Source organism: Antechinus flavipes, chromosome 4, assembly GCF_016432865.1.
Source record: "Antechinus flavipes isolate AdamAnt ecotype Samford, QLD, Australia chromosome 4, AdamAnt_v2, whole genome shotgun sequence".
Taxonomy (NCBI): Eukaryota; Metazoa; Chordata; class Mammalia; order Dasyuromorphia; family Dasyuridae; genus Antechinus; species Antechinus flavipes.
Genome location: NC_067401.1, coordinates 105634890 through 105658156, shown reverse-complemented (window position 1 = coordinate 105658156; position 23267 = coordinate 105634890). Strand labels below are relative to the sequence as shown.

At 34.2% G+C, this 23267-nt stretch overlaps 1 protein-coding gene across 3 annotated transcripts in view; it reads right to left on the bottom strand.

Annotated features, from left to right (window-relative positions):
• Positions 1-23267, bottom strand: part of LOC127559724 (C-reactive protein-like) — a 36511-nt gene that overhangs the window by 2590 nt on the left and 10654 nt on the right. The window contains exon 1 of one of the 3 annotated variants that reach the window (XR_007953197.1): positions 416-530. Coding sequence is in view for 2 of the 3 variants with exons in the window: in XM_051993696.1 (XP_051849656.1) it covers positions 17716-18320 (605 nt within the window). In the remaining variant the exon portion in view is untranslated. Of the gene's footprint in view, positions 1-415; positions 531-17634; positions 18321-23267 lie in introns of those variants that run through there. The other 2 variants (XM_051993697.1, XM_051993696.1) reach the window with 2 other exon arrangements.

The window sequence follows — 23267 nt, the reverse complement described above, 5'->3', positions numbered from 1 at the left end:
TTCTCCAAAATCTTACCCTTCTTCTTAATTTATCCATTTCACACTATTTGTGTCAACCATATTCCAAGTTAACCAAACTCTAATATTCAAGGATTTGAAACATTATTCACAAAATCATAGAATCTTTAGAATTGGCAAGTTGGATAACCTCTAAGGTCATCAAGTACAAATCTTAAACAAAAAAAAAAAAAAATTAAACTCTATATCACACCTTTTATAAATGGTCATCCAACCTTGGCTTAAAGGAACTACTGAGAAGGTACAAATTGCCAAGCAGCCCATTATACTTTTCAAAAGCTTGAATATTCTTTATATCAAGCTTAAATTTGCTTCTTTGCAATGTTTGATCATTGCTCCCATTTCTGCCTTCAAAGGCCAAAAAGTTTATTTCTTCCCCCTTAAAGAGTTCTCTCACCATAGGCAAAATATCTCCAATTTCTTCAATCAGTCCTCATATGTCATAATCTTGCTTTCCTTCATCACCTTGATTGTCTTTCTCTGGAGACTGTCCAATTCGTTAATATTCTCCCTAAAATGTACTTTTAAATCCAACCACATAATATGCATATGAGGTCAAAGCAGAATGAAGTAGAATAGAAATATCATGATTCTAATCTTGTATACCTAAAATTCTATTAGCTTTATTTGCTACCATATGCTACTGTTAACTCATGTTGAGTTCATTGTCCACTAAAAGCAATAGATACTTTTTTTCAAATGCATTGCTATCTCAGCCATAACTGCTTGAAATTGTATTCATAAAACTGATTGTTTTTAATCCAACAGGTTTATGCAATTCTGAACTCATGTGAACAGTTAGTTTCTGTGTAGGATATATTGAAAAAACTCATTTGGCTTGACTTCCCAACCCAGCTGGAAACTGAAAAATCAAATGTACTCAGTTTGAATCTTTACTTGCAGATCAGACAAGAAATATGCATTTTAAAAGCCAAATTTTCAATCTGGATTAAATCACTTAGCAGAGTAATTGAGATACACAATCACACATATTGTCAAAGGATTATAATCTATTGCCTCTGAAGCTCATGCTACAGAGTAAGGAGCAAAAAAAATGGCAAAGTTGCTTACAGGGCAGACCTATATTGTTAGCCTTGTCCTCCCTAACTCCACTATTTCAATACCTGGATCCTAGTTTCTTCCTCTCTCTATGGCCCATATACCTCAAATCTTCCAATAAATTGATTAGCAATCTAAGCCATTTATCCTATCTTTAGTTATGCTGTCTTGCTCCATCTTAACTCTCAGATTCAAAGTCTTAAAAAGCTTACACATATAAATCTATCCTTTTTTGTCCATCAGTGTCACTACTATGAGTAATTCCTACAAAAATATAACTTTGAAATGAGGCAGTTGACTAAGAGTTACATCAGGTGGTCCCTGAGGTTATACATGTTGGAGAGGAAAATTTTCTGAGACTGCTCTCAGAAAGGGCAAAGAGTAGATGAGATGGACTGTATATTCTGTACAGATGGACTGTATTTTTCCTTAAGAATACTTCCCTCCCATATCATTTGTACAGTAAAAATAGGACAACCCTGGTATGCCTCTGAATTCACCTTTGAATGAAGAATTCACTGTTTCAGTGATGCCCTTTGATAACCTCTGTCTTCTTACAAGTTTCTGAATAGGAATTCTGGGTTTTCTTGCTATCCTGGTAATATACTTCAGTTTACGACCTTCAGTGTTTTTCAGTATTTTGAATGAAATGAAATTGGTCCCATTCAATACTGACCCTCCTGAGATGTTTGCAAGTTCTGAATCAAGGCCTCAAATGCCACCATTTTGTTGACATTTCTATTTTCCCTAGGACCCAGCCTCTTAAACAATAGGTCACAATCCTATATGGAGTCTTATAACAATGTGGGGGTTGCAAAATTATGATTTATTATCAACAAATGTTTATCTGTATGCCTATTTTATATATTATGTATCAGATCATCAAAAATTTCTCAGGATAAAAGGGTCTCAAGTGGGAAAAGTTTAAGGCTTGTCTTCTGACATAAGGTAAATATAGCAAGGTTTTCTTGCTTTGTCTAGAGGAAACTATTTTATAATAGGCTACAGAGCAGAGACAAATCTTTTTTGACAGCATATTAGCTTTTTTTTTCCTTTGGTCATTTTTCAATCATGTCTGATGTATCGTGACCTTTTGGGATCTATGTTGCATTTTTACTTATTTTGCTAAATATTTCTTAATTACATTTTCATCTAGTTGCCTCTGGAGTATTGGGCTGCAACCTCTGCTGTAAAGATTATATAATGCAAGTGTCCATCATAAAATAATACAATTGTCACTTGAGATCTACTATCCAATATAACAGGACATTTATCTTTAACCCTCACTAACACTATTACATGAGCCATGAACTCCAGAACCTCCATTTAAGGAGATTTTCCATGTAAGAACAAATCAAAACATCTCCTCAATTCTCACCTGGCTATATTACTTTTGGGACTTCTCCATCTTTTCCATCATGTCCTGTATTGGGTGCCTTCCCTGGATTCCTGCTCTTGCTTTTCAGATTTCTTTTGGGCGACACCATCCCCGTTAGATTACAAGTTCTTTGATGAAGGGATTGATTTTCTTTTTTTCATATTTGTATAACCAATGTTTATCATACTTTTTGGAATATAGTGGCATTTAATAAATGTTCATTAAGTGACTATTATTTCAGGAGGAAAGAAGAAAGGAAAAACTGATGAAGCAGATAAACCTTTCAGGGCTTGAGATATAACTTGTCTCCAAGGCCATCTCTGTTTCCTAATACATATCCACTGCCTTCTGATAGTGGTAGAGCAATACTGAATTTCATCTTTCATATACCCTTACATGTGACCACCTTGAACACAGGGAGATTATAACTCTGCCTCTTTGGCAGTGCTCTGTTTGTGGTGTTTTTGTAGTAAGCTATCTGTAACTCCAAGCCTTCTTTCCCTTCTTTAAGAAATTACTCTGTATATTGATCATATTCCAGCACATTTGCTTCAACCTTTTTCAGTGGGATTCAAATCATCTGTATTGATCTCCTTTTTGCTTATAATGGTCCATATCTAAGGAGAAGTCCTGAAGTAAGGTAGAGGCAATGTCTCCTATTTCTAATCTTTCTTTCATTCCACTATTTTTAATTCTACATTCACATCTGGCAAATCAGAATAACCAAGACATTGTCGTTGGTCTTCCTTCATTTATAAGTATATTCTACAAGGACTATTTAATTACATATCAAGCTCCTGCTCATTTAGCTAAATCTGATACTGGCCATCTACTGCTCAGGCACTGCCCCTTTGATTATCACCCTCCAGAGAAACCTTCTATTTTTCATGGTGAACAACATTAAAGAAATGGGCATATGTTCTATGTGCATAATACTTTGTTAAGCAATCAAAAAACAAGATAGTCCCTGTTTTCAAAGAGTTCACATTCTATTTAGGAATAAATACATATAGAATTGTTCTGCTGCTATTCCATGGTCCTTAGAGTGTGGGAGCAAGATAGATAGCCAATATATATTCTATTATATCATTTCTGTGGGTAATGATATCCATTTCTGATACTAAATCAATTGAAAATGCCCCAAATTTTAGGACAAGCATTTTATTTTCTGGATCCTCAGTAGTTCTACTGAGAAGGTAAGAGCTCCAATGAAGCAGTTGCTGGATCACATCTTCACAGGGATAGCTTCCCTCAAGGATGGCTGAGGAATGAAAAGCACTTTTACATTTGGAATCTGATTCCTGTTACTTTCATATTACTTCTTTGACATATCCTAGACAAGACTCAGAAGTTTTCTCACCTATGTAGTAAGAATGCTCACCAGAAAGGATAAGGATTTCCCAATAATCAGTCTTTGTAGCTATACTGATAGCCTTCTTTTTTTAGATGAGAAGTTTGTTTTTAATAAGGGAGTACTGAAGTACATCAGGGAAAGTGGCAAGTAACTTTTATCTTTTTATTTTTTATTTTCAAAATATATGCAAAAATAGTTTTCAACATTCACCCTTGCAAATCTTATATTCCAAATTTTTCTTTCCTTTCCTGGTCCTCCCCCCTTAAATAGCAAGTAATCCAATATATGTTAAACATGTACAATTCTTCTATACATATCATGTTGCACAAGAAAAATCAGATCAAAAAGAGGGGATTGAAAAAGAAAACAAAAATCAAGCAAACAACAACAAAAAAGATAAAAATACTATGTTGTGATCCATGTTCAGTACCCCCAGTCCTCTTTCTGGATGCAAATGGCTCTCTGCATCACAAGTATATTAGAATTGGCCTAAATCACTTCATTGTTGAAAAAAGCCACGTCCATCAGAAATGATTGTCACATAAACTTGTTGTTGCTGTATACAATATTCTCATGGTTCTACTCACTTCCTTTAGCATCGGTTCATGTAAATCTTTTCAAGCTTTTCTGAAATCATCCTACTGATCATTTCTCATAGAACAATAATATTCCATAACATTCATAAACCATAACTTATTCAGCCATTCCCCAACTAAGGAGCATCCACTCAGTTTCTTTGCCACCACAAAAAGAGCTGCCACAAACATTTTTGCACATGTGGGTTCCTTTCCCCTTTTTTATTATCTCTTTGGGATACAGACCCAGTAATGGCACTGCTGGATCAAAGGGTATGCACAGTTTGATAGCCTTTTGGGCAAAGTTCCAAATTGCTCTCCTGAATGGCTAGATCAGTTCACAATTCCATCAACAATGCATTCGTGTCTAATTTTCCTACATCACCTCCAATATGTATCATTATCTTTTCCTGTCATCTTAGTCAACCTGAGAGATAGACATGACTATGCTATGTGCCTAGCTATGACTAACTAATGGCTAGGGAAAATATAGTCCTTCTCCTCAAGGATTTCACAATCTAATGAAGGAGACAATAAACAAACAGAAATATACCAACCAGCTATGTACAAGATAAAGAGGAAAGTATTCAAAAAGAAGAGCCATTAGAATTAAGAGGGCTTGGGAATGTCTTCCGGTAAAGGATAGAATTTAAAAGAAATCATGAGGCAGAGATGAAAATGAATATCATTCCAGGGATGGGGGACAGCTGGAGAAAATAAATTCCTGAAGCTGAGAGATGAAATATCTTGTTCTTGGTATAGCCAGGAGGCCAGAGTCACTGTATTGAATGGGGAAAGAGAACAAGATGTTTAAAAAAAAAAACCTAGAAATGCATGGGAAGCTATAATATGAAGTACTTTATATATCCAACAGAGGATTTTTTATTTGATTTTGGTACTCCCAAAACTGGTAATAATAAAAAAGGATCAAGATTCATTACTGAGTACAGGTTTTCTAATAATCATAGTGTGTGATAGCTATGAGGGAGTCAATATTTAAATATGAAATAAATAACAACAGTTTCACAGTATCTCTCCAGCAATAAACAAGAAAACTTCATTGACACATTAACATACAACAGCATCATGGTTTTCTTAAATCAATTGGTCTGACTAGTGAAAAAAGGTTTTTTTTAAGTTCACCATCAAATTTTTAATTTTAAAAAATAAAAATAAAAAAATTTATCTTCAAAAGATTCCTGTAGTAAGTTTGCAGCCTTACAGTACTCAAAATGATATTCATTAATACTTGTTTAAAGATCCACAAATCTAATACCAAGTCTTTCAAGTGACTTTGGAATCCTTTATTACTTCCTGGGTTTCAAAGTATCATTTATGTCTATTCAGATCTATAATTACAAACCCCAGCAATTCTGTCTATGGCACACAAAACAAATAATACATTAGTTCAACACAAGAGGCATTTTGTTAGAATAGCAAAGCAGATAAGATCTTTTTAAATCTCCCATACACAAAGTAGCACAACCACACTCAGATCCCCATGTTGCCAGAATCATATTCCTAGGATTGTATTCCAAATGAAACATATCCCAGAATTCTATAAGCTTAAAGTTTCAACATCCTACTGTGCTTTGCTTTTTACATCTCAGAATCAGATGCTGGCTACTTCTCCACAGAACTATTGCTGTCTTTTGTTTTCAGAACTCTTCCCCACTGAATTACTATCATTTACTGCTGGACTGGTTCTTCTCTGAGTTGATGCCCTTTCAAAAGGAGTTTCTTCTTCAAATGGGAGTTTGGGGTTTTTTTCCCTCATTCTTTGCAATACTATATATGTTCTATGTCAGTTTTTTTGGTCAATAAGACATATCCTTCCCACAAAGCAGAGGAAAAAACCCTATATATAAGTTCTTTTTGTCAATTGATTTTTCCTTTCAAAAATTACCACAGAATTGATTGATATTTCTTTTGAGATGATTTTTTTTAATGTCTCATTATGCCCAAACAGTTAACCTCAAGTACATGCAAATTTTGTTGGATCTTCACATAGCAATATCAGAGGACTAGGGTAGAAATATGGTAGAGTTGTCAACCTTTGTCCTGAGATGTTTAAAGCAAACCAGATTGCTTTTCTTCTTATCCAAACAAAAAGGTTAATGTGAAAATTGAGTCATAGTAAGAGTCACAGTATCTCAAAGAAGGGAGGTAATGTCCTGACTGGTGTTGATGACATTCAAGCTAGGTCTAAAATATTTTGCTTCCTTGGGCATTCATTTTAGGAAAAAATATTGACAAGAGAGGAACTCAGGTTTTGAAATGATATCCTTTCATGCATGATCCAGTGGTTTTCATTGGAATTATTCTATTTGATCCAAAGTGGAAGACAGAATTGTAAAAATGGAAATAAAGACTCAATGGAGAAAAAAATACTTCCCAACAAGAATTATTAAAGTATAGAATGAGCTTCATTTGGGAAGTATTAGAATTCTTCAAGAAGTTTCATGATTTCTTGTCAATAATATTATGCTGGGAATATTCAGGAAAGTTTACAAAACAGTCCACTTTAACCCAGGAATAACAATGTCAGATCTGTATCCCAAAGAGAGCCAAGGAAGAAAAGGCTATATAGTTATAGTTATAGTTATGTAGCTATATATAGTTAACATAGTTATAGTTATATATAGTTATATAGCTATATATAGTTATATATAATTATAATGGCTCTTGTGGTGGTGGTAAAGAATTGGAAATTGGAGGGATGCCCATCAACTGGGGAGAACATCTAAAATGTTCTTTAGATCCAGATGATAGGTGTCTTACAAGGCCCATTAAATAGAATTAAAGTAATTTTTTTTTATTCCTAGAATCAACTTTTATTCCTAGAATTTTTTGTGCTAAGAGTTTCTTTTCATTTACCTTACTTTCTTTGGTGACTAGCAAAATTCTATGTGGGGAAACCCAACTTTTTTCTTGATTTCTTTTCCCAATGTGACTAATATGTAAATGTTTTTGCATGACTTCATAAGTATGATGGGTATTATATTTCCTGCCTTCCCAATGGGTGGGTAAGGGAATGGAGAAAGAGAATTTGGAAATAAAAATAAACAATTTTTAAATGTTATTACTATTGAACAGTTAGATGACTCAAATGATTAGACTACCAAACCTGCTGTCAAGAAGATCTGAGGTCAAATCTAGTATTAGATAGATGTAAGAAAGGGCTAATTATTCTAGGAAATTATGCCAGACATAAAAGATTAAAGTAAATTTAGTGATAAAATTCTTGCGATATACACATTATCAATTTTTTTACTATGAACTTCTCTTCATTTGCTACATTTTCTAGATAGAGTTACTTATTTTGAGAAAAACTCCATTTATTCCTATGTTCTCTAGAGTTTTTATTAGGAATAGACAATGCATTTTGTCAAATTTCTAATTTTGTTTAGTCACTAGTAAAATCCTTTGTGGGAAACCCAATTTATGTCTGGTTATTAGCCCAGTAGGAAAAATAGATCAGTAGAATCTTAGGAACAGGAAGCCTACAAGTCTTCACTCCTGTGAAGATTATACTATCTTTGGCACCCTGGGATTACCTATTGATAGGTGGATAAAATGGAAGTACTAATTGTCCTCTGGTAATGTTGAGGTAGCTTCTCATACTACAGATATGAGTTGTAAATGTTGGAAAGAGAAAGAGAGTCAGAGAGGACCCCTTGATAAGACAACAGTGCAGTGGTGGGAGTCTGAAGTCAGTAAATATCTTTATCTTCCAATGCCCCTGGAGAACTCTTGTACATCTAATCTTGGTGTGAACTACATGAGGTTTTAGATAGAGAAAATATTAAAGGATTTGGGGTATAGCCAAAATGCTTCTGCTAATATTTTGATTAAGACATTTCTATGATTTGGGGGGATTTCAGAGTGCTTTTCTCAAAACAGTATTATGAAGTGGTTTGTACAAATATTAGTATATTCATTTTATAATTATGAAAACTGGAGCCACTAGAGATTAGAAGAACAAAAGGGCTTAGTGACTGGTCATAATAACAATGCAAAAGAAATTGTTATTGTTATTATTATTAGAAATTGCACTTAGCTATTGCTTTCAGACTCTGAGAAGAGATTAAAGCATATTTTTTCCTTGATTTCTTCTCCCAATGTGGCTAATATAGAAATGTTTTGCATGAATTCATATGTATGATGGGTATTGTATTTCTTGCCTTCCCAATAGGTGGGGAAGGGAATGAAAGGAGGGAGAGAATTTGGAAATAAAAATAAACAATTTTTAAATGTTATTACTATTGAACAGGTAGATGCCTCAAGTAATTAGACTACCAAACCTGCTGTTAGGAAGATTTGAGGTCAAATCTAGTATTAGATATTAGCTGTAGGACCTTGGGCAAGCTACTTAGTCTCTTCTCTATAAAAAGAATAGCACCTACCTCCTAGGGTTATTGTGAATATTAAATAAAATAATATTTGTGAAGTTCTTTGTAAATCTTAAAGTCCTATTTAAATGCTAAGTATTGTTATTTAGATCACATTTCCATAGAACTTTAAATATTAGAAAATGTTCAAGTCTCATCAATACTATTATATCCATTTTATAAATGATGAGTTTGAAGCTAAGAGAGATTAAATAACTTGGCGTTGGTCTCACAACTACAAGTGTGAACCCATATATTCACCATCATCCTCATTCCACTATAATATACTGCTCTATGGAAAGAGGTCAATAACAGTTGTGTCCTTGACTACAACTGGCCCCTTACCTCTTCTCTTTGGCCTGCTTATACCAGAATTCACTACACCCTAAAGGGGAACTGAAAAAAGCTATCAACACCAAATAAAAGTGAACACTAAAAGAAGTTATGGAGAAATCACAAGAAGTCTGAATGGAAACCAGGAAGATAGAAGAAATCCAGATGGGACTGAATCAGGCCCACCCTCATCCCACCTAGAGTCTGCTTCAACATGAATTCTTTAAAAAGATCTTCCTAAGCAATAAACTCAGAAAGTTTTTACATTCAAGGGTTCTGACAAGGCCTCATTTCTAAAATATAGAGAGAATTGACTTAAATTTATAAGAATTCAAGCCATTCTCCAATTGATAAATGGTCAAAAGATATGAACAGACAATTTTCAGATGAAGAATTGAAACCATTTCTAGTCATGTGAAAAGATGCTCCAAATCACTATTGATCAATGCAAATTAAATGCAAATCAAGATGACTCTGAGGCACTGCTATACACCTCTCAGATTAGCTAAGATGACAGAAAAAGATAATGATGGAAGTTGGAGGGGATGTGGGAAAACTGGGACACTGATACATAGTTAGTGGAATTGTGAACTGATTCAACCATTCTGGAGAGCAATTTGGAACTATGCCCAAAGGCTATCAAATGTTATCAAAATGTGCATGCCCTTTGATCCAGGAATGTTTCTACTGGCTTATATCCCAAAGAGATCTTAAAGGAGGGAAAGGGACCCATACATGCAAAAATGTTTGTGGCAGCCCTTCTGGTAGTGACAAGAAACTGGAAACTGAATGGATGCCCATCAATTGGAGAATGGCTAAATAAATTATGGTATATGAATGTTACAGAATATTATTGTGTAAGAAATAATCAGCAGGATGATTTCAGAGAAGCCTGGAGAGACTTACATGAACTAATGTTAGATGAAATGAGCAGATATTCATCACTGTATATTCATCATTGGATGAATTCTGATGGATGTAGCTCTTTTCGAAAATGAGATTAAAGCTAGTTCTAATGATCTTGTAATTAAGAGAGCCATCTAGACACATTTCATGGGAAATGAGTGTGGATCACAACATAGTATTTTCACTCTTTTTGTTGTTGTTGATTTTCATTTTGTTTTCTTTCTCATTTTTTTCTTTTTGATCTGTTTTTTTTCTTGTGCAGCAATATAATTGTGTAAATATGTATATGTATATATATATATATATATATATATATATATATATTGGATTTAACATATATATTAACATGTTTAACATATATTGGATTACTTACTATCTTGGGGAGAGGGGTGGGGAGAAAGGGGGGACATTTTGGAACACAATGTTTTGCAAGGGCCAATGTTGAAAAATTATCCATGCATATGTTTTGAAAATAAAAAACTTTAATTAAAAAAAGATCCTCCTAAAATGCAGGTTTGACTATGTCAGCCCTCAATCATACATATACACAATAAACTCTAGTGGCTCCCTATCATCTCCAGGATCAAATAGAAAATTTTCTGTTCAGTCTTTTAAAGTCCTTTATAACTGCCTACCCTCTTCCTGCACTACCACTTAAGAAGATTAAAAATGATCTTGTATCATTTTAATTGATCCCAGTTACAATTGATTTTTTCCACTAACTGCTTTTTTCCTATAACTACTGAAGTCATGCTTCTTTGTCTCTGAACTCAGTTCAGAGATTCAACTGATCCTTAATGGGTTAATTTTTTTAAAAATCTAGCTCTTCTTCTAATCATTGTTCTGTTCTTATCCCAAGGAATTAGCAGACTTTAAGGGATGTGTATAAACACAAAAGAGTTGAGAGTAATATCGTTACATCACCAAGCTATCTTTCAAGAATACCTAGTTTGCTCTCCAAACAACCTGAATGGCTATCTTGCATCTGAACTCAAAACAACAAGCATTTTTTAGTCTTAAGGATTCATTGCTAGCTCTTCATTATCAAACTTCCAACCAGTCATATTGTTTTCTGTGCTTCAGATCTATAACCAATCATGTATCCCTCAGCCCCATAACATCACTTACCCTGTTCTGGTTTTTGTTCTACAAAAGGGAAGCATCTTTTTGCTTAGGATCTTTGACCAAAGACAGAGTCACTGACTTTTTCATTGTTAGGAAGGATGTTCCTGTTAATAAAATGTTATCTTGCTTGGAGAAATGTGCCTCATTTTATCTTTTTGTTAAATTTCACATATGATACTACCTACTCTTTATTCCAGCTGGCGTCATCACCTTCTCACTGTTTCTTGAGCAAGGTACACCATTTCTTAACTGTAGGAAGTTCCCCTGGAAATCCCCTATTCACGGAGTGCTCTCTTTCCTCATTGTCATCTCTTGCTTTCTCTGTCTTCTTTCAGGTCTCACCAAAAATCCCACCTTCTACGGGAAGCCAATTCCTAATTCTCCTTCATCATAATGCTTTCCCTTTACTGATTATCTCTAATTTACCCTGGTTGTTTTATTTTTACATAGTTATTTTCATGTTGTCTCTCCCACAAGAGTGGGGGCCTTTAACCCAGCACTTAACATAAAGTCTGCGATTTAGCAGGATTATAATAGATGTTTTGGGCTAACTAGATTCTAGTACTATACCTTTATGTCGCCCTCTGGTTATCCCAAACTCCCCTTTCAACTTTAAACACTGCCTCCAACCTATCTTGCCTCTAAGTGACTTTCTCTCAATTAGAATTGCTACAACCAGCACAGTTCCTCTGGGGTGGTGGGTAATTATAGAATGGTCTATGGCAAATCAAAGTTTAGATTTTTTTAATGATAGGATGGTAATGATTATATTGAAATCAACAGTTGAAAGGTTGATAGGTAAAGTAGCTTAAATGACTACTTCTTGAGATGTTTTGTTTTTACCAATTAAAAAAATGAGTCTTCCTAGTTGGAATTATCCTAACTCTCTCCTTGAACATAGAGAAAAGGAAAATGAGTGGCTGAACTTTCATTTTTTTAAGGTTTTAGATACTTATAGCTTCTGTTGTGATTCAGACATTTCAGTCTGCAATTCTTCATGATCCCAATTTCTTGGCAAAGATACTAGTGGTTTACCATTTCCTTCTTCAGTTTATTTTACAAATAAGGAAACTAAGGCGTATAGGATTAAGTGACTTGCCCAAGCTCACACAGCTAGTAAGAGTCTGAGGTCAGATTTGAGCTCAAGAAGATGAATTTTCCTAATTTCAAATACAGTACTCTATTCTCTGTGCCATGTAGATGCCTCTACTTAAAGACTTCATTCACATAATACAAAACAAGCAAGAAGGCTAGTAGAAGAGCTACAAGATTAAATTAAAATACTCTCCTTTATTCTCTTTCTTTTTAGTTCTCTAGATAGCTTATTATAATGGGCCTCAGAGTGAAGGGGATTTTGGATTGTGTGGGCTGATCTCAGGACTCCCTTCCAACAAAACTGAGGGTTTTGAACTCATAGGATAAAAGGTTTTATATTAAAAGTATAAGATGGGGAGTCATCAGGAGACTTGAATTTTAGACTCATCTTCCCTCATACAGAAACAGAGTAATAGATTTGGAGTCAATGGACTATGTTTATATTTGTCTTTACCAATTATTACTTGAGTGACATTTAGTAAATCATTAACTAGTAAATCATTAACTTCCTTAAGAAAATAAGAGGATTTGACTAGAAGGTCCCTGGTGTCCCATATTTATCTATTTTCCAAATGATCCTCTGACTTGATACTGTCAAAAAATAATCTGTGTAATCTTCAACCAAAGATTCCCCACTCGAAACCTTAGACTTCATCTATAAATCAGGAGGTCTGAACTAGATGACCTTGAATATTCCCACCTTCAGCTCTAATAATTTTAGGATGCCACTGATGCCAGTGGGAAAATCTGCCAAAAGTGTCCTAATTACCCTCACTTACAGCTTATACTTCTGCCTTGGTTCTAATAAGACATTACCCATACTTTGAAAAATCCTTGTATATGATCACTAGAGAGGTGCTGATCTTTGCCCTGCTATGCAAAACTTAAAATATTCATATGCACAGAAAAGTAAAAGTCCTTATAGAGCAGAGTGACACAGTCTTCACAGTATATAGAAGTGTCTTTCAGGATAAGAGAGCTGAGCAAGTGTGGAAATATGAAGATGGCAGAGTCTATATATGTATATACAAAATTACATACACACACACACACACACACACACCTTTCTCATACACAGGTGTACATGTGTGTATCCCTCTCTCACACACACATACCTTTCTCTCTTACACATACAATCTCAAATACCCTTCTCACACACACACTCTTCCCCTCTCACTATCACCTCCACTCACTTTGTCTCTGTCTCTCTAAAAAACACATACATATTTATACACTTACATATATAGATATACACGCAAACATATATTACACATATGTGTGTCTATATATATATGGATAGGTAGATATATACATATACATGTTTTATGCAGATATATACATATACATGTATGTATTCTTATTGTGTATGTGTGCATATATACAAATAGATTCAGGTATGTAGCTTGCTGACATGTATGTAAGAAACACATGTGTACATAGGTATGCGTATGCATGCATACATGTGTGTGTGCATGTGTGTGTTTATATAATCAGAACTTTTTTTGAAGCAAAAAGGAGTGAACTAAAAAGCTTATAGATTCCTAAGAGTAGCAGGGGCTTGTGCCCATAGCTGAGGCTTAATGACCATATAGCCCTTTTTCTCAAAGTTCAGCCCCCTCCAATCTAGGACTCCACCAAAATACACAGTATTAATCTTCCCTGGTGACAACACAAAGTCCCACATGAATACATCTCCAATGTGACATACCAGGGACTGAATTTTATCAAACCCTCCTCCCAAAAAAGAATCCTGTTCTTTCCCAAGGATAATATTTAGCTCAGTCCCCAGAGAGTATCCTTGTTTTAGAGCTTTTCTGACCATAGGCTTCCCAAAGTTCAGCTGTGCTTGACTGACTCCCACATGGCACAGAAGTGAATTAAAGCAGGAGTGGTCTCTGGGACTTAGAATAATACTTCCCTATCACCCTCTCCAAAAGTATGTATCCCATCCCTCTCTTAAACAGGAGCATCTCAGCATAATTTGAGGGAGTAGCATGGGAGGAAAGGCTACAGCTTCTTATCAGGTCAATGTAGACTTTAGGCACACAGTAAAGACCTTCAGGATCTTCAGGGTTCATTAGAAATGGTGTCAGGATCATATAGGAATCTTGGGAATACAGAAGAAGAAAGTCAAGATATACATAATTCAAAAATAGGTTTCCTTATATGTTAAATCAACAATATAAAATCCAATACAATTCCTACATCCCAAACAAAGCATTCCTCTAATTTATCTTTGCAAAGCCTTCTCCCCCGTAACAAATCTCAGATACAGTTATAGACAATGCTTAATTGCCTGAGAAAGAGAATCTCTCAAGACTGATGATGATCAAAAAGTGCAGTGGCAGCTTCTTCTCAATCAGGTTCTGGGGAGGTGGCCTTGGATGGAACAGCTGTTCTGCGATGTCTAGCATTGACTCTCTCAGCTCTTCCTATGTAAAGATCTGATTCATGAGAGTTTTTATCCGCACCAATCAAGACAATACCAATAATGTGCAAATTATTTTCCAAAACTTCCTGTTGGATATGGTATCAGGGTTGTAGTAGCATCAAAGGATACAGGATTGTTTCTCACTTGGGAATTGCTATGTTATTTATTATAGGGATAGTTGGAGTTTCAACACTTGGAAGCAATAAATAAAGGAACAAAGAATATAAACACTTTTAGAAAAGGTATGAGAATATTCCAGGACATGATTTTGAGGAATAGGTGGAAAATTCAGACTCCTAAAGAAATACAAGCAGGGAAAAAAGGCAGCCCCCTGGTAGTTAGAGTATAGTTTTAGTCTCTAAGGTGCTGAAATATCAAAATACTGAAAGATTCTTCCTATGAGTTTGGTAAGCAGAAGCTGTGCATAATAACTCTGTCTTGGGAACCAGCTTTATTCCCATCCAGAACGGTTACCCCAGGGATCAGATAAATGCATCCCAAGCCAGAATCTGTCAATTGGCAATATAGCCTGTTCCTTATCCTGCTGTTACAGAATCATAGTATAGCCGAATGTCAAAATTGGAAGGACTTCAGAATTTATTGAATCCAATCTAATATTCATTAATAAATCCCTGCTACAATGTATCTCACAAGTAGTTACCCAGCCTTTTTATTAAAATCCTTTCAGTGAAAAGAAAAAAATTCTATTATATTTTATATAGCTCACACTGTTAGGATATTTTTTAGCTTTGTGCCTAAATTTGCTTATTTGTAATTACAAATTTCTTTATTTACTTTTCTGAGAAAAATATGAAAGCTAGCCTCCATTTTGCTTCAACTGTCTTGTCATTTCTTCTATTATATGATTCAGTTTCTCTAATGGTAAATTTGCTCATTATTCATTGGATAAGCATATTACATATAATAGTTCAATAGCTGGGTTAATATTTATAAACAATCGAACAATTGTGTAATTCTTAGCATACTCTACTCCATTTTACATCACTCTGACACCATTATATCAGTAATTTAAGAGGGTGACACATACGACAAAGAACTATTTGACATTTTTCTTCATTTCACAGTTTCCATCATCAAAGAATTCATTGCCAAACAGCCTGCTTGCTATTGATGATCTCATGATATTTAGGTATTCTGGTCCTCAGAAAATGTATTGGTATTGCACTCAAAAGCTTTGCAGTTTGGCAGACCCTGACACAGTCTGCATTTCACTGAAGTAGGCTTCAAGAATCTTCTGGCAATAAACTCAACAAATCTGATCACTCTTACATGGATTAGCTCTTTAAATATTTGAAGATGATTATGATGTCTTCTTCAGGTCTTTTCTTCTTTATTCTAAACATACTCTTTTCCTTCAATAGGACGAGTAATCGTCACATTCCTCTAGACCCTTCACTTTTCTGGTTATTCTCATTTGGCTGCCTTCTAGCTGACTTATTTCCTTTCTCCTTCACTGCAGGAAACTAGCCCAAAATCATACTACTTTTATAGTTGCTATTTCATATTGTTGATTTATACTGAGCTGTTCATCATCTATAATTATAAAGCCTCTTGCATACAAGCTTCTGCATAGCCATGCTTTTCACCTTTTGTGCTTATGAAATATTTCTTTGTAACTCACATGGAAGACTTTATATTTAGCTCTATTAAATTGTATTGTGTAGCTTTAGTTCAGTATTATAGGCTGTCAAGTTCTTCTTGAGTCATTCAGTCATCCGGTATAGTGTCTATCCCTTCCAGTTTTATTCATCTTCTAATTTAATAAACATACTTTCAGTGTTCTGATGCAAATCACTGATAAAATATCAAACAGCATAGGACCAAGAACAATTCTCTAGGACACTACAATATAAATCTCTTGCCAAGCTGATAGTGATTATTCATGAGTTCAGTTATAAAAACCATCCTGAATCTATCTAAAAGTACTATATTCTAATCTACATTACTCCACCTTCAGAACAAGAATACCATCAGATGATTTATCAAAAATTTTGCTAAAATCTAGGTAAACTGTCTATAGGATCCTTCTGATCCATAAAAAAGCAAATAAGGTTGGACTGACAAAATTTGTTTTTAATGAAACAAATCTAGTTCTTTATAATCAATAAGTCCTTTGCCAGATGTTCCATAAATAACTCTTTAATGATTCACTTTATATTTTTTACTGAGATCAAAATTTGATCATCCTGATAATTTCATTCCAGCCCAATAGAAGCATGCAATGAAAATTCAAATAATGTAGCACTTCATGGGAGTAATTATTCATACTACTCAGGACCTGTATTGCCTTTCAGGTATAACAAATAATTGGGGGGGGGGGGTTTCAGTACAATTCTAAAATTTTAGTACAACCTTTTAGGATTTTGAAATTCTATAATTCTATAATGAGAAAAGAAAGATGATTAAGTTGGATTCTAGATATGATCCTCCCTTCTTTCTCTAGAATTATAGTGATAGATGTGAAGCCCCAGTATCTGAGTTTAAATTTATTTCTATCACTCAATACTTGTACCATTTTAAGCAAGCCATTTAACTTTTTTGGGCCCCAATGTCTTCCTCAGTAAAATAAGACTACACTAAATACCATGGGATATGCCATCTTTGACTATTGTTCTATGATCAATTATTCTACAAATTTGGCACTAGTCTGTGATCTTGAGACAATAACTTTCCCTCTGGCAGCCTAAATTCTTCATCTATAAAAAGATGAAAATAGAATAAAAAAGAATGAAAAAAAATAGATTTGGACTATATGGCCTGGAATGTCCATCCCAGTTCTAATATTTATGAACCCAATACCCAGTGGGCAAGGTTTCCAGAAGTAACCCTCTTGCTCTTAGGTCATTACTTGTGCCCTCTTCCTTTGCTGTAAGGACAGAATAAAGAGTATAGACATAATGTAATATAAGAATGTAGCCATGTGAGCAGGGGAAAAAAATAGCAGAGTCTAAGATGTGAAAATGAAGTTTAATTTTTTAGGTAACCAAAAAACCATAAGAAAAGTATGGAGACCAGAGGTTAATAGAGGCTCATGCCCACAGTTGAGGCTTAATGACCACATAGCCCTTTTTTTCAAATTTCAGTGCCCTCCAGTCTAGGATATTAGGATTACCAACCACACCAAAGAACACAGACTTAATCTCTTCTGGTGACAACACAGAGTCCCACATGAATACATCTCCAATGTCACCCGCCAGGGACTGAATCTTTTGAAACCCTCCCCCAAAAGTATCCTGATCTTGCGCAAGGATAATCTTTGACTTACTCCCCAGAGTATATCCTTTCTGTAAAGCCTTCCTCACCATAGGCTTCTCATCTATCCAGAGTTCCGCAATGCCTGACTCTGACTCCCAGGAGACACATAAGTGCCTTGGAGTAGTAGTCTGAGGGATCTGAAACACTACCTCCTTATCACCAATTGCCAAGACATACAATGGAGGCCCTCTTTTAAGCAGAAGGATCTCATTAAAATGTGATGGAGTAGCATAGGAGAAAAGAGCAACGCTTCTTGTCAGGTCAGTGTAGACTTTCAGACATAGAGTGAAGGCCTTCAGGGGTTTCTCCTCATGGGGTGTCAGGGCCACATAGGAATCTTCAGATTCTACTGGGAATACAAAGGCTTTCCCACTGAGATCTATGGAAAAGATAGAAGAGAAGAAGAAAAAAGTCAAGCTCCAGGAAAAAAAAAAAAAAAACCTGAATAGGTTTCTTTATTTACACATTAAGTCAACAATAGAAAATTCAACACCTTTCCCCCATCCCCCTACATCCACATTTGTCTGGTGGAGCCAAGATGGCAGAGAGAAGCTGGGAAACTGCTTAAGCTCTCCCCAGTTTCCCTCAGAAACAACATTAAATCAAACCTGTAAAAGAATTCTGGAGCAACAAAAACTAAACTAAAATAAAATAATAAAATAAAAACACAAACACAAACCAAAAAAAAAAAAAAAAAAAACAGAGTGAAGCAATTTTCCAGACTAAGATAATTTAGGACTTCACACAATTTTTGTCACCCTTCAGTTAAAAAGGGAGCACAGCCCAACACATACAATATACTGGCAAGCCATGGTGAGGCTCTTAGCCACAGTATAGAGCAGATATCAAAACTCCATGTTCCAGGATCAGCAAACAAGTGAAACAGCAGGCCAGCTATAGGCTCTCCAGCTCCAGTACAGCAGGTAAATTGCCAGCCCTGGTACCCTGCCACAATAGGCATAACAAGGCTGAGCCATTAGTGCAGTGAAAAGGCCACTATCCCAAGAATACCTAGAACAAAAAAGCAATAACCAGACCCTCTGCTCCCCCCCACCCAGTGCTAGAAGTTTAGGAAGATCAAAACACAAACTCAGAAGAAGACAACAATGTCAAAATGCCTCCCTGTGATGCTCAATGGGGAATATGAATTGGTCTCAAGCCCAAAAAGTTCTCTTGGAAGAGTTCAAAAAGAATTTTTTAAAAGTTAAGAAAAGTAAAAGAAAAAAAATTGGTAAATGAGAGTTATGCAAGAGAATTATGGGGGGCAGAGAATCAATAGCTTGAAAAAGGAAGGACAAAAACTGGTTGAAAAAAACAACTCCTTAAAAAATTTTAATTGGCAAAATGGGAAAATGATTCACTGAAGAAAATTACTCCTTTAAAAGGAGAATTGGCCAAATAGAAAATGAGGAACAAAAGCTAACTGAAGAAAATCATTCCTTTAGAATCTGTATTGGTCAAGTAGAAAGTAATGATTCTATGCAAAATCAAAAATCAGTCAAACAATATCAAAAGAATGGAAAAATAGAAGGAAATGTAAAATACATCATTGGAAAAAATAACTTATTTGGAAAATAAATCCAGGAAAGATCATTTTTAAATTATTGGATTAATTGAAGGCAATGATAAGAAAAAAAAAAAAAAAAGCCTGGATGACATCTTTCAAGAAAACCTTCTGTGATATCCTAGAACTAGAGGGCAAAATAGTCATTGAAAGAATTTACCATTCACTTTCTGAAAGAGTTCCCAAAACAAAAATTCCAAGGAATATTGTAGCCAAATTTCAGAGCTATCAGGTCAACAAGAAAGTACTGCAAAGCAGTCAGAAAGAAACAATTCAAATATCAAGGAGCTACATTCAGGATTACACAAGACTTAGCAGCTTCTATATTAAAAGACTGGGGGACTTGGAATATGATATTCCAGAAAGTATGAGTTTGGATTACAATCAAAAATCAACTATCCAGTAAAATTGAACATAGTCATTCAAGGGAAAAGATGAGCATTCAATAAAAACAGGGGCTTTCAAACTTTCCTGATGAAAAGATCAGAGCTAAATAAAAAATTGATCTTCAAATATAAGACTCCAGAGAAGCATTTTATGATAAACAGAAGAGAAAAGAAAAAATATGGTATTCAATAAAGCTAAACTGTCTACATGCCTACATGGAAAGATGATTCTTGAAACTCTTAAGAACTATATATAGTTTCCCTCACTAATATATGGATATAGATCAGTGCAGTTAGCAGTATACTTAGAGAGTGTTCATATAAGTTGACTTTGATGTGATTTTAAAAATAAGTAAAAGATGAAAAAAGAACTGTATTAGGGAAAAGAAGAAAGGGGGAGGCAGAATGGGGATAATATATCATATGAAAATGCATGCAAGACATATTGTGGTATAGAGAAAGAAGGGAAGGGGTAAGCATTGTTTGAACCTTACTCTCATTGAATTTGACTCAAAGAGTAAATAACATAAAAATTCATTTGGGCAAAGAAATCTACCTTACTCTAGAGGAAAGGAAGAAAGAAAAGTTGGGAAGTGATGATATAAGAGAGAGCATATTGAAGAGGGTGATGGTCAAAAACAACATTCTGGTGAGGAAGGACAGAATGAAAGGAAAGAGGGAGGGTGTTTATAACCATAGCTGTGAATGTTAATGGGATGAATTCTCCCATAATATAGAAGTAGATAGCAAAAACTAAAATTCTACAAATGTATTTACAAGAAACACATTGGAAGCAGAGACACACATACAGTAAAGGTAAAAGGCTGGAACAGAATATACTATGCTTCAATTGAAGTAAATAAAAAGCAGGAGTAGCAATCCTGATCTCAAACAAATAAAAACCAGAAGTAGACCTATTTTAATGAGACAAAGAAGGAAACTATATCTTGCTTAAAAAAAAAAGTACCATAGACAATGAGGTAATATCAATATTAAATATATATGCACTGAGTATATAGCATCCAAATTCTTAGAGGAAAATTTAAGTGAGTTACAGGATGAAATATTTTGTCCAACTATATGCTAATAAATTTGACAATCTAAATGAAATGAATGCATATTTACAAAAGCATAAATTGCTCAGATTAACAGAAGGTTTTGCTTAAATAACCCCATTTTTGAAAAAAAGAAATTTAACAAGCCAGCAATGAACTCCCTAAGAAAAAATTTCCAGGACCAGAAGGATTTAAAAGTGAATTATACCAAATATTTAAAAGAACAATTCATTACAATATTATGTAAACTATTTGTAAAAATGGATAAAAAAGGAGTCCTGCCAAATTCCTTTTATGACACAAATATAGTGTTGATACATAAATCACAAGCAGCCAAATCAGACAAAGAAAACTATAGATAAATTTCCTAATGAGGAATATTGCTGAATTTATTTAAATAAGATACTAGCAAAAAGATTACAGCAATTTATCATTCAAATAATACATTATGACCAGATGGGATTTATACCAGGGATTCAGAGTTGATACAATATTAGGAAAACTGTCACCATAATTGACCATGTCAGTAGTAAAACTAACAGAAATCAAATAATTATCTCAATAGATGAAGAAAAAGCCTGTGATAAAATACAGCGCCCATGTCTAATAAAAAATACTGATACTGATAAGTAGTATCTATCTAAAACCATCAGCAAGTATTATCTGCAATGGAGATAAGTTAGAAACCTTCCCAATATGATTGGAGTGAAAGAAGGATGCCCGTTGTCACCACTATTATTCAATATTGTACTAGAAAATTTAACTTTAGCAATACAAGAAAAAAAATACATTGAAGGAATTAGAATAATCAACAAGAAAACAAAGCTATCACTCTTTGCAGATGATATGATAATAAACTAAGAAAATCCTAATCAAATAAAGAAATTCTTGAAATAATTAACAACTTTAGCAAAGTTTCAGGATATAAAATAAGCCCACATAAATCATCAGCTCTTCTATATATTATCAACAAGGCTCAGCAACAAGAGATAGAGAAACTCCATTTTAAATAATTGTAGACAAAGTAAAGTATTTAGGGGTCTACTTGCCTAAGACAAAATCAGGAAATATAGGAACACAATTACAATATAGGAACAATTTTCACACAAAATTAGAGATGATTTTTTGGGAAAAATATCAATTGCTCATGGGTAGGCCAAGCTAACATAATAAAAATGATAATTCTACCTAAATTAATCTACTTATTCAATGCCACACCAAATTACCAAAAATTATTTTATAGAAGTAGAATCTAGAAGAACAAAAGTTAATAATATCAAAGGATTTTATTTTTAAAAATGCAAAGGAAGATGGCCTACCAGATCTAAAACTATATTATAAAAGAGAGCTCATCAAAAATATTTGGTACTAGCTAAAAAATAGGGTGGTGAAGCTTTCCTTATGTAAGGTTACAGTTGTTGAGGATTTATTGTCACACCAGTCAGGAAGTCAGCAAAATAATATGGAATATATTTACATAAAATATACAATACATAATTATAGTAATCTACTTTTTTTATAAACTCAAAAGACTCCAGTTTCTGGGTTAAGAACTATTTGACAAAAATTGCTGAACAAACTGGAAAACAGTATGGTAATAACTAGGTATAGACTAAGATCTCACATCATATACTAAAATGGGTACATGATTTAGGGTGATATCATGAGCAAGATAGGAGAACAAGGAATAGTTTACCTGTCAGATCTTTTGAGAAAGGAAGAACTAATAACAAAATAAGAGATAGGGAACATTATGAAATACAAAATGAATGATTTTGATTACATTAAATTTAAAAGGTTTTGCATAAACAAAACCAATGCAACCAAGATTAGAAAGAAAGCAGAAAGATGGAAAACAATTTTTACACAAGTGTTTCTGATAAAGGCCCCATTTCTCAAATACTTGGAGAACTGAGTCAAATTTATAAAAATACAAGTTATTCCTCAATTGAACAGGAAATTTAGATGAATAAATTAAAACTATCTATAGTCATATAAAAATTTCTCTAAATCACTGTTGACTGGAGTTATTGACTTTGTGTGGTGACAAACAATTGGAAATTGAAAGAATGTCCATTAATTGGGGAATTGTTGAACGAGTTATGTAATATAAATATAATGGAATAGTATTGTACTATAATAAATGATGAGCAAGTAGATTTCAGAACTGATGTTGAGTGAACTGAGCAAAACCAGAATAACATTATGCACAATAACACTGTGTGATGATTAACTATTATTGACTTAGTTCTTTTCAGTAATGCAATGATCCAAGACAATTCTGAAAGACTCACAGCAGTAGGAATGCAGATCAAAGCATA